Genomic DNA, 13195 nt, shown 5'->3' on the forward strand with positions numbered 1-13195 from the left:
GATGAAAAAACGGTCAAAGCTATTTGCACACGAGTTCAAAATACAACTGAGTTTTCAAAAAGACATGTCCAAGATACGTTTTCTTTACAAATACTCGAACGTACCTGGAGAAAACCATTAAAATAATTCAAGAATACAAAACTGCGGACCAAGAGTGAAGTATTCACTAATATTCAAAATAAGCAAAAGCAACTTTTTCAAAAGGTTGCAAGGTTAAATACTCTGCATAGTGAAAGGAATAAAATCTGTTTAGCTTCACGGTTTGCAAATCTCACTGTGTAAATCTAACTGATCCACAAAAAGGGACCTGCATCATGACTTCTTTGTTGACCGCCTGTAGATAGCACACTCACTGGAAAAATGCATTCAGTTTTAGCTTGTAGATTACTTTTATATTTTTAGCTTCTATAGTTTCTGGAAAAATGTTATAAAAATATATCACTTTCACAGGTCTTCAGATATTTGTACGGCATAAAACAAGCCTCTATGCTTAGACATCTAAATATCAAGCCAAACCATAGGCAATAATATCAGCAGCAGTTAGCAGCACAAGAATATTTAAACGCCTAACCTCAGTGCATTTTGTAAATAGCAATCGTGGAAGGTGTGTTTGTATTTAAGAGATTGCATTCCAAGAGATGTGCAAACAAAAACATTTCAATTATTTTACAAAATGGGGGCGGACTTCACACGGATATTCTACAGAACTGTAGCAAGCTCATTCAAAGAACATGAACAGGAAATACAGAGAGACGCAGCTTACTGACACTTGGTGCAATTTCATGCTGGTGATTTAGTTGAAGGAGCAAGTCAGATATTTTTGTAACTGAAAAGGTCATGTTCATAATCACTACATACAACGCACGCACATATTCACTTAATAGTTAATATTAGTTTTACACTTTCACATAAAAATCATAGAACATGTATGCATGTTCACATATTTGTTTTCAACATCTGAAATGCAACAAAGTGCGTTAGCTACAAAAGAGGCAACAGGCTAGGGCTGTCTTTTGAGAAGTGAATGCTATTGGTCAAATACATGCTCCTCAGGACACTTTCCATAGAGGTACTTTTCATACTCATCCCAGGTATTTGTTAATTACAATGTGAATTGCCAGAAACCTTCCTGGTTTGAAAAAATAAATGTTTGGAATTCAACCCCATTTTACTGTTTCAACTCTATTGCACATAAAGTTAACAAGGAACAAACTAAACGCGTAAAAAACTTTGGTTTACTAATGTTTGGGAAAGAATGATCACAAAACTTTTTTTTAGACTCCCTTTGCACACAAGTATTTAAAAATAATCTTTGGCAATTAAATCAAAATAAAGATGGAGTATTTTGAGATGATATTTAAATGGTCCCAAAGCTTAAACAAATGGCGTAAAGAAGTCATCTGTTATGCTAGGGCAGCCCAAAAGTACTCTCAATACAATGTGAGGGTTGGGACGATAGGAGGCGGTTTAGAAAGTCAACATCCCTTCGTAGTAAAGGAAGATGTGCAACCAATGTCAATTAACCCCAGCAAGATGTGGAAACGTCACCAATGCAATTACAAGGAAAACTGTACAGTCCACAATATACACTGAGACAACATAAAAGGTGAAGGTTTCTAAAAATGTGTAACAATTGTATCCGAGCCAAGCTTATTTTCACTATAATAATTCACGCCATATATCTGCACTTAATTTGCTAACTGAGAAATGAGCTCATATAATGATAAACGTAACTCAATTAGCTGCTACAGAAAATGCAAGCGTTATAACTAGCTTAACACCACAGGCAACTAAACGTATTCGAGAAGCAGCCACAAAAATAGCCATATACGGGCACCACAAGAAGAAATGCACATAGACAGAACAGGAAATAATGTTGCATACAAATAGTCTATTTTTCCAGCTTGTCAGTCACAAGCTCACAGTCTTTCCATCAAAAGATGACATTTTCTGTAGAAGTTGGTAAAGAAGCTAGGGAACAGTAACCATTAATACGTGGTCAAAACCACATTAATTTGAAAAAGGAACTACGCTTATTTTTAATAATTGCTGAAAGTAATTATGTTCCATCAAACGCTTTCCGATTGCTCTTGTGATTTAAAATTACATTTACCCCTAGAGGTCATCATGAAGCATGACTTTCTAAAGTACTGAAGTGTCATTAAAGTGCTAATGCAAATACAAAATATTTACAATTCTGAAACTTTTCCGTCACTCATAAGGAATGGGTGTTCAGATTTTCCAGCGTACAGATTTTTTTTAAATGTAACATTTCATGTTATGACCCACCCACTTAGCTGAGGAAAACTCAGCACAAACATCTAGAATTACTGCCCTAAAATATTTATCGAAATTTAGAACATCAATTCCTACGCTATCTGGATGTTTTTTTGTTTTTTTTAAATCCCACTCCAGCCTTCTGCAAACACGTATATGGCGGCTTCTGTGACATGTAGGAATCCAAATTATGTGTAGCCGGTCTGGTTTCAGTAAATGCCTAAGTATAAAAATGTGAAAAACGTGGCATTAAGCAACTGCAGTTATTCAATCATCTGCCAGAAGTAAGGCACCAATTAAATAGTTTTGCTATTACAATGCCCTTTTTAATTCCTTCATTATTCATACAACTACATTACGTAGTTACAGATGAATCTTAATTAGAGAGGAGCGTTTCACAAAGAAACTGATTTTGAAAACTTCAAAAGTGAGTGCGTTCTTTAAGGAAGTTCAAATGTAACACTGATAAAAGCCCATGCTTCATTTGCTACTACTGTGGTTAAAGGAACACAACAACAGAGATTAGTAAGGATATTTTAGTTTCAGCCCCGATGAACACATGCAGATTAGTTTCCTGCAATGCTCTTTTGAGCTCGGATGACTGAACCAGACAGCAGGAGAAAGAAGAAACTAAAATATAGAGAGCTCAACTGTACACTAAGCAAGAACACTAAACTCTGTCACACATGTGCTTATGAAGCCTCTGTTATGAGCACAAAGTAGCAGATCTGTAACAAACGTCTAGTGGGCTCTTAAAGCGGTTCCTATTTATTTTGCTTTAACAGGCTCCCGTTCCAGCCAGCGGACTCGGACCTTCTGTTTATAGTGATACTCCTTTAGAAAGTCTTGCAATATTGACGGCAATGGAAGTGCATCAATTCCATCGTACGTGGTAGATCTGCAGATGACTGCCCGGCAGACATACTGAAGATTAAAAGGAAAAGTTCTGTTGAGAGGAACAGTAAGCAATGGTTCGAAAAACATGCATGAGCTCGGATCTTTATAATGTTCAAGGAGGCCTGTAACGGTGGAGGAGTGAAACACACAAGGGTCATGGGCATCAAAACTGAAATTGTGATTCCACTGCTCAATACGAGCATGCAATGATCGGTTGTACCGACGGAAGCTCACGGAGAAGAGGTAGTCCTCCTGTGCAGAATCCCTGAGCAAAAAAGTGCCTTCGGGTTTGCCCTCTAGAAGTGCTTCTGCTTCATAACGGTCCATCACACCCCAATAACAAGGATTGCTCGTAATTTGAATCAAATCTGGTACAAGGCAGTGTATATAATCAATCTGAGTGTGAACTTTCCAAGCACCTTGTCGGATGGTCTGGGCATTACTGTCACCAGAAACCTGGCGTTGCTTCTGCCTACGCGATTGTAGGCAGAGAGTAGTCGTGTCCCCTTCTGGTTCACTGTTCCCCTGTGAGGCTGCACTACTTTCACCTGGAGAATCAGCCATTCCAGCAGCTAACTTTGGTCCAAGTTTATATATGGGATTAACCTGTGCTGTGGCCTCAAATGTATGTATTTGAGCATTTGGAGGGGGATCAACTCCTTCTTCAATACTGAGCCTCCGTCTCTCTCGAAGCCTATCTTCTTCGTCCTCAGCAGAAATCAAAGTAGAATCAAATGTATCAAAAATGGTTGAATGAGGGCTCACAGGAGCAGTGTGTTGTTTAATTAGATGCCACTTTTGAGCAAGATCTGATCCAGGGGCAAACGGACAATTCTCCAACATTAGTTCAGAGAGATGGATTTTTCTTTTAGTAGCAAACATAGATCGAGTCGGTTTGCTCCCAGTTCTCATGGGGAAACACAATCCTACAGTATCATGCAGTCGCTGACGCAATGATCGAGCTCCAACAGCTCTGTTTGAAACACTCTCCATATCATGAACAGAGCTAACCCCATACCTTCGCTCCCTTCTTTGCAGTCCACTCCTTGTTCTTCCAAACCTTTTGTCTGTGTCAACTGAGCTCTGTGTTTTGGTGGAACATGAATGTTTTTTCTTTCCCCCCCAAGGAGCATGACGGGTGTATGAGTCTCTCCGGGCAATTCGGGTCCCACTGCAAACCGTCAGATCATTTTCTTTTTCAACACTTATTTCAACAATCTGTGGAATCTCTGTGGCACAGTTTTGACCCCGCCGGAGAGAGTTATTTAAAGGGCCCAATGCAAGATGTAAACCAATGTTCTCCTGTAAAGGGCTGCTGGGTGGCTGCACATCAACATTTGGTGCACCGTCAATTGGATCTTTCGATAAACACTCGTTGGCATTCACCTCTACAGATTCATTTCGATTTTCACCCTCATGGTTAAAGAGGCTCTGGCATCGGTACTTAAAGTTATTCCACATATTGCTCAACTTATCCATGGACTTGTTCACCTACATTCAAAAGAAGAAAACTGTGTCAGCAGGCATGTCTATTTTAATTTCATATTTAAATGTTAAGTCAAACAACATTGCAATCTGGATCGGTAAAGAAAAACATTGCCAACATAATCTTAAACATAAGCACTATTATAACAAAGAACAATAATTAAATATTGCATGTAGATGAGGGAGATGAGGTATTGGTTCGAAATCACTAGAATCCAAACATTTTAGAATAAATATCAAATTGCTGTACTGGGTGAAGGAAATTCAATCCACTCTGGTAAAAATACCTAGTATTTCTGCTTTGTGGATCCTTACGTTTTACCTATGATGGGATCTGTGGAACACAGCCTATGTAAAATGACAATGTCGATGCAAAGTCTGAGCATCACTGCCAAAATGGGATTGCACTGATGTTTAATTTGGAAGCCATCCTATTTTAGTTCAACTGAATAAGGGCACAAGGCACCATTCCTCAGTTCAAAGTCTCAGTTATCAGGCTTTGAATTAACACAGGTGTGGCCCACAATCTGGAAATACTGTTGCAATTTAAGACCAGGAGGATCCTAATGTTATGATATATACAGTGAAAAGATAGTTTTGTTTGTAATGACGAGCCAAAAATCTAATTTAAATTTATTTAAAAAAACAAATAAAAGCAACAATAGTTTAAAATTTCCTAGTCAGAAGAAACTCATGGAGCTGTTCCTCAACAGAGCAAGGAAATCTAATTTAGCTTACAATAATTTAGCCTGCTGAAATCTACAAGTAGTGTGCATATCAACGTCTATCAGCACAAGTGAAGGATGAATATATTTTCTCCTCTGCCAGGAACATTTGTATAGCTTCTTTACTAAAGCTCCTACTCATGATCTACCGGGACTGGTCATTTTCTTTCACATGCACAAGTGGAATATGCATGTTACATTATGGTAACCTTTGTGACCGTAGGAGCATTTCATTTAACACCACCTCTTTTCCAGTGGTAAAACACCATTTTGATTTTACTCACATGTCCGCTGTGTGATTGGATACGTTTGAAACCAAATATCAAAAATGATTTACAATATTTTGCTGGAAGAGGTTGGACCTTCTCTAACTAAAGACATGAATAGATCGGTCTATAAAACGTCCAACGCAATTCATTAGTGTGTGTTGCAGGCCTGCAACGGCTGTGTGTAATTGGCATGCTGGGTATTTTCCAATGGAGGATGTGCCTTGGAAAAATTCATTTGGTGAAGAGGAAGCTGCTGACCTGTGTTGTACTCTGGAGAGCTGGAACAGTGAACCATAATGGGACCAATTGTGAAAGGCAAACTGGTCTTGCGTGAACTGGATTCCTATGCTGCAACTACTGTTGTATCCCCCACAAGTTGAAGAGTCAATGGAAAGTTGTCATACAGATTTCAAAAAGATCTGAGGAAACTAGAACTACCTATATGCATAAACAAAAATCTCATCTTTGTATTGGGAGATGGCTCAATATTAACCAATCAAGTTAGCTTTGAACCGTGTACACTGAAATTAACTCTCTCAAAGGTTTTAGCGTCACCAACTGATGTTTTGATTGCTTGTGGAGCTGACCGTATCTGGTTATGATACCACCAGTGACCATGCTCTTCAACTACTAGGAAGTCCTCTCTTGTGATCGGCAAGTTGCCTCATCCCATGCGGAAGACCAGATTCACATGCACCGGCGTCCAATGCCACTTACCAGCTACGAGACAGAATTTTGGTCGAGTCCATTCTAAATTGCTCTAACTGAAGTCCCACACCCCGGAGGTTCCTTCATCGTTCTCCCGCGGATACCTTCCAGGAGTTCATCCCTTTTCGTCTACGCATGGACAGACCGAGCATCGCACTCTTTCACTGCATTACGTTCTCAGGCTTAGTATTAATTAGTCCTGATGATGATCTAGATATCATGTAATAGATCAAAACGTCGTTGACTTGTTGAACAGCATGCATGTTAAACACATGACTTAAAAGTTGTGCATGACTGTTTACCTTCTAAATAGCTTGCCCCCCATTTCTCTATCGGCGTGAAGCTTGGTTGTTTAGCCTGAAATATCCTTTACAAATGTGATTGTTCTTTGTAGGTTCTATATGTTTTGTCTGTTGAAGGACACTGGACTGTGTCCCACTCTATTCTGTTTGTTCTATAGCCAATTCATTACGTTGAATATTAAATTTACATGTCCGGCTGAACATTTCTAATCAATATAGTACTGATTCTGGGCTATATTTATTTTTCCTATACTAAATTGATTTCGAAGGACCATTTGTTTTTTGAAATCGTATCTGGTTATGAGGCAGCCTCACCAGATACCTAGTGTGCTGCTAGCTTCATTAAAAGAATAAAAATACTCAAACTTCCAAAATGCAATTGGAACCCTGAGAGAAATACAACTTTTAGCTGGTAGCATTCACATGAGGATCACCTCAGATTTAGGAGTTTGTAATACAGGGAATATTTCAGCCAAATACCCATGTGTGATGAAGACCTGCCTCTAGACAAATCCAACTGTCTTGGAGCCCTCCTAGGAAAGTCTCTCCGGTACCATCAGACAATTTTACTTTTTGTTAAAAAATGATTTTTTTTTTTTAAATTAAAAAAAGTTAATACTTTCCCACGTTTTTAGGTTTTCCACTGCCTTTTAAGGTTTTTAACATTATTCTATTGGTGACATGATTGTGGTTCCAACATTATTTAAATTGTGACATTTTAATTCAAGTTTGGACCCTGTATAGCAAGGCAATTCTTCAACACCGAATTTCTTTTTTTTTTTTTTAGCATTTGTAACTATTTTCGATTTTCAAATTATTTTTGAGAACATCTTTTCCATTTAGTGCTTATTAGTAATATTTTTTGCATTTCTTATAACCTTTAAACCCCCACCTGGTTTTCTTCCTTTTTTGCTAAGTATTAATTTAGCCACCATTATTTAGATATGTATTAGATATTAAACTATTGTATGTTCAGTTTTTTGGGGGAATACTGAATTCTTTACCGCATTTCTTAACGTGCTGTACATCAATGCAAGAGTTAGTTAAGATTGTCTGCAGAGGAGGTGTTTACATAACAATATAGTGACATTTGACATCACATTTAAACTCAAAGGTGGTAGGGCAGAATACTTCAGGAGAGGACTAACTAGTTTAAACGATCCAAAACTTGATATGGTACCAGAGACTTGGTAGAAGAAGAAATGTTAGCAGAACGTAGGGAACCAGCTTGGGGAATTTCCTAAAACAGAGCTGCCAGTTAGGAGTTCTTCGTTTTACCGATTTATTTTATAGTAATGGTCAGTCATGGTTGTACTCATTGAATTCTGAGGTTGGCTAGTTAACCACACAGGGAAAATGTGATGGAAACTGTAAAGTGTGGATGTATACATGAAGAAAGAGGAAGGGCCATAGGGAACAAAAGAAAAGTACATATTTAATACATCTTTATTTTGGTGTAGTCTTTACATGTTGTTCCACTTTAAGGACTTTAAGAATTCATAGATGCAGGTTTGATTTTGCGTTGAAAACGGAATAAAGCCACATTTAAACAGATGTTAATTTGAAATAAAAATCAGAGCACAGATTTCAAACTAAAATAATATTGGGTCCACTTACAACATATTGCAAATAACTATATTATTTAGTACCACCTATGTGACAAACAGCACACAGACAAGGAGGACCTAGTATAGTAGCAAAACATAGTTTATTAGTTAATAAAAACTATGAACATAAAACCAAGGAAAACAAATCATGCATTTGACATACCATTCGATCTAGATTTAAAAACAAGGATGCATCACGCCTATCCCTGGGGAGCCTTGCCTGGGCATCCTCCTCATAAAAGCAGGGAGAAGACCCAGCACTGCTTTGGACCTGCAAAGTGCAAGGTGCAAAGCAGCATGGCTCTCCAGGAGGGTCTTACCATGGCAGATTAGTTTATCCACTATCGCAGGTTTTCCTTAGGATTGACTATAAACATTCACAAGAACCAAAGGGGCTTCCAGCTGCTGTGACCAGCCATCCAAGCGCCAGGGTTCTTGTATGTCTACCACTGATCTTTGCAGATAGCTTGGAGCTCACCTACATGGCTAGTCAACCTTTTGCTATTCTAAAGGGGCTGCTTTTGCATGCAAACCTGCTGTATTCCATAAATGTTATATAAGCTCATGTCTCTTGAATTGCTAGAATATCAAATGCTTTAAAAAAACCCACCTCAGGGTATCCTCAGTTTTTGACAGCAATCCTCCCAGATTCCAGGAGCATATAGGCAGACTACTCTTTTCTTAGTGGCAACGGTCGGATATATCGCTATTCAGTCCGTGTGGTTGGCCACAGATAGGGCAGATGGCAGTCAGCTATGATACCTGCTTTCCTCTGACTGGTAAGAACTTGATATAGAAGATGTCATCAGACACTACAACTTGAGGACATTTACACAGTTTATAACATTCGGAGGCCCCTTAGAGTTAAATTCTGGGATCCACTAAAGTCTTATTTCCTGTCCGTTTTGTTCAAGGCGATCCTGACTCGAGACTTCAGTTTCTACCTGTGGTTCAGTACTTCCTTTTTCTTGATCGAACATAGGCTGTGGAACTGGAGCATGGATTTCTTCAGCAAACTTTGCTTTCATATGAATACTTCCCAGGGGGAATGTTGACTTTTCAACCCCAGGCTGGTGGGTTTGCTGACCAGGCCAGACTTACCTTCTTACCCTCCTGGCAGCATACCATGCCTTCCGATGTAGTCATCACTATGTTCTGAGAGGCAGTGGGTCTTGCCTGGTCTTTATTTTCTCATTTACTAAAGTACGCCACGTTGGGTTTTGTTGACAGGCTGCATCCCTCTTTGTGCCAGGTTGAAACTATACCACTCATTTGGACAGTGCTCCCCAACTCAAGGTTATCCAGCAACTACACCATTGCCCTCTTCCTTCAAGGGAGGGGCGAGAGGGGGGGGGGGCAGTTAAGTGCGTACTTAGGTGCCCCTTCTGTCCCACCTGCACTCCTGCTTCACCAGCTTCTGCGGTGAGGAGGGGTATGGAGTGATTGGCTGTGTAGCAGCCGATTCCAGTCCATCCTTCCTTGACTCTGTGTTAGGTTCCTGAGTTTGACTCACCTCACTACTCAAAAGATCTCAATGCAGAAGCCCACCTGCCCGCCCTGGTCTCCTCTGTGCAAGATGGAGTTGGCTCTCCGAGACTCACGGGGGTGGTGAGGTTGTTTGAAGCACTGCTTTGTGCTAGCATGGCTGGCTGCCAAGTGTTTAAAGATGGGAAAGTTCCTTACTACCACCAGAACTTCTTGAAGGACTGCTGGCAGCTGTGCCAGTCTGTTGACAACTTCTTTACATCAACATATGGTAAAATTGGTGTAATTATTTGCTTGTACTCTGATTATAAAAGTGTTTCGTTTTTCATCAATGCAAGACACAAAACTGCCATGGTATTAAGTAAATCTACTTCTATATCCATTTTGTTGGCATGTGGTTAAAAGCCCTTACTGTTGCTTGCATAGAGCTTAAGATGGCTGCCCAAAGCTTGTTAGAGTCTGCTGAATCTGATACAATGATGTTCGATTCCTCGCCTCCAGCCACATCCAAAGGATGCAAGGCAGGGTGTGCTAAAGTCCCATAGTTCCGCTCCTGTGATTGGCTATTAAGTCTATGAACTTCCAGAGTAGGACTGGAAAATTGGCGGGAGTCACCTTAGATAATGGAAATGAACAATACTAAACTGATTGAGGATTACGAGGACTTTTTGGGCTGCTTAAACTGGAGGTCAGGATTGCTGGGAGCACCGATGAGGTGATGGCCAAGTCAAGTTGTGGGCTAGCTGGTGCCCGCACATGGGTGAGGACGTAAAAGCACATTCCTTTCAAAATTGAAGTGCCCAGCATGGGTAATGGAGGAGATGTGCTCTTTAAGATCACTACGTTAGGAGAAAGGGACCAGCAAGGGACCCTCTGGTGATTTTATGATGTTTTCTTTATCAACAGGTCATTGAGTTTGAGATACAGTAGGGCTTTGAGATGACATTGTCACCACAGGGCTGTCCTCAACCCTGGTGCCATAGCTGTGGTGTGTGGGATTCACCAAACCACTGCTAATCAAAAATGGATCCTTGTCAACCTAAGAAGGAAACACGTTGCGCCCTTGTGGAAAATACCCATTTATAGCTCTTTAGGGTCTTGAACGTTAGTGCAAATAACCCTCCTTGTGTTCAAGAAGGCCTTTGCTTTCATTTTTGTCAATATGCAGTCTTTCATTTTAGAGTTGTTTCTCATATTTGCTTTTATTTCAGCACTTCGAGACAGCACTTCAAGACAGAAGTGCATCTCTCAACATCATGAACTTATTTCAAAACTATGAAATCACACAATCATCCTCTCAGTTTTCTCATAGTTAAGTAGCAGCCAGTGCTAACACATACAACCTTTGGCCTCCCTCATGCACAACGAAAAGAACAGCCACACCATCCAGGCAAAGAAGCATTTCAACATCGTTAGTGTATACTACAGAAAGGCCATGCAATCGAATGTATGTCAAAAAGAAAGAGTTGGACCCAAAAATGACAATATACTACAGACTTCGCCATAGATTTGCAATGCCAGTCACCCATAGACTGTTCGGGGAGAAAGCACAGTCAATGGTGTGAAACTGCACAGATAAATCAAGAATAAGTCCACTGAATCTGTCGCCATCAGCTAAAGGGCTGCCACCACAAATAAGCGGTTTCTCTTATGAGGCCAGAAGCCAGACAAAACATCATTCAAAAGGTCATCATCATCCACAAAACAACTAAAGTGGGCAGCCACAGGGGCTTTGAAATATACTGACAGCCATAGGAAGAACCGAGATTGGAAGTTAGTATCAGTCGAGTGCAAGCGTCTTAAATAATGGCACAACTAAAGTGCCTTGAAACTAGAATGTACCAGGCTTTGTTTCACTGAAAGACATGAGATGCTGTATATGGGGATGGGGAGGGAGAGTTTATGGCCAGGAAGTTTGGCAAGGTGGATAGAACAATAGTCCAATCAAAAGACTGACTGGATGTAAAGAAGACACTAGTCGCACCAACCCTAGTCTTCTGAAAAAAATGATATGCAACAAGTTCAGGAGAAAAAATAAGCCAGGGAATTGCACAGTTCCTGGGAAGAAGGAATGGTACAATATCCCCGCCAACGGTTAGATAATTTCTGAACTAGGACAGAATCTCTTTTTGGTTGTTAATCGTTTTGTGGATACAAACAGAACTTACAGCCAGCCACAGAGTGTCTCTGTAGGTAATGAAAGCCCATGCAAAAGCCAGAGCACTGGAATAATTGTGGCTCCAAAGAGGGATCACAGCTCTGAGGTTCCAGTCTAGCTAGGTTTGCTGAAAGCTTTGAGTCAGTATTATCTCTAAAGGGAATAGATTTCAACATGGCCAGGATCAGCTCCACTATAGTTATGTGAGTTGTTAAGATGCGCGATTGTTGTCTGGTGTGATTTTTGCTTCTTTACACATATCTGGGGTCTCTTAAGCGGAGGAGGATTCATAGATGGGATCTTCAAACTTTTCAAAAAGTGCTGACCCACTATAGTGGCTACTGACAAACTGCCAGCTAGAGTTGGGGTAAAAAAAAAAATTGAGCAAAATTACACCTAGGACAAAAACAAGAGCGGAAATTCATTCCAACATGATACAAGACCACAAATTACGTTCCTGTAGGGTAAGAAGTGCCTTGGTTTGTTGTATCAGCACAGGGAGGGCCACCAGTGCCTGCCACAGGGAAGCAAGTTAAAATAATGAACACAAATTGTAACAGTGTAATACAGTTTAAAGAGACCTAATGCAACTCACATAAAGTGCTGTCCAACAGCAACAATTTTATACATGGAGAAATCACTCTCCTCCTCAAAAACTTAAGTCTGCAAGAAGTAGTCATCCTTCACCTACCTTATTTCTGTACCTGATCCCATTTTGAGGATCTTTAGTGGCCCTTCGATGAATTAATGTTCAGAATGTCATGTGCTCTCGTCCAGCAGTAGACAAGCTGAATTTGAAAACGTATCAACACCTGGATCGAAAATCTGGTAAAGAAGAGAAATGCAATTATTTACAATATCAAACTTGTTTTCAATGTATTCATACGAATTACTCGCCATCTCTGACATCAGTTCATATTTTGGTTTCTGAGGGTACAACACTAGTGGTACAACACTAGTTCTACAGTTCTGGTGTCCTTAATTACATTATACATAAAAACTGGTGCAACATGCATTACAAAGACATAATACACCCTACAGAGTTTACATTTAACCACTTGCAAGGACCCATCAACCAGTGGCGTCACGATAGCCCCTGCGATGTGGGGAGGGGGTGCCCTGAGCTCCAGGAGGCCTCCTCTGCACTGTGCACAGGCAGGCCTGAGAGCTCTTGACAGGGTCCGGAGAGAGATAGGCCCCTCCATGCACTTTGATGGGGATCCCACGCAAGTTTTGTTACGGCACTACCATCAACCACTGTCCCAACACACAAAGTGTATGC

General features: G+C 40.3%; 1 protein-coding gene across 1 annotated transcript in view; it reads right to left on the bottom strand.

Moving 5' to 3' along the window:
* Nucleotides 1-817: 817 nt before the first annotated feature.
* Nucleotides 818-13195, bottom strand: part of SOCS5 (suppressor of cytokine signaling 5) — a 58443-nt gene continuing 46065 nt past the window's right edge. Inside the window, exons 2-3 of the mRNA XM_085612754.1 lie at nt 12605-12738; nt 818-4665 (exon numbers count right to left, since the gene is read on the bottom strand). Of these exons, the coding sequence (XP_085468880.1) occupies nt 3046-4653 (1608 nt within the window). The 5' untranslated portion in view covers nt 4654-4665; nt 12605-12738 and the 3' untranslated portion in view covers nt 818-3045. The remainder of the gene's footprint in view (nt 4666-12604; nt 12739-13195) is intronic.

Source organism: Triturus cristatus, chromosome 6, assembly GCF_964204655.1.
Source record: "Triturus cristatus chromosome 6, aTriCri1.1, whole genome shotgun sequence".
NCBI lineage: Eukaryota > Metazoa > Chordata > Amphibia > Caudata > Salamandridae > Triturus > Triturus cristatus.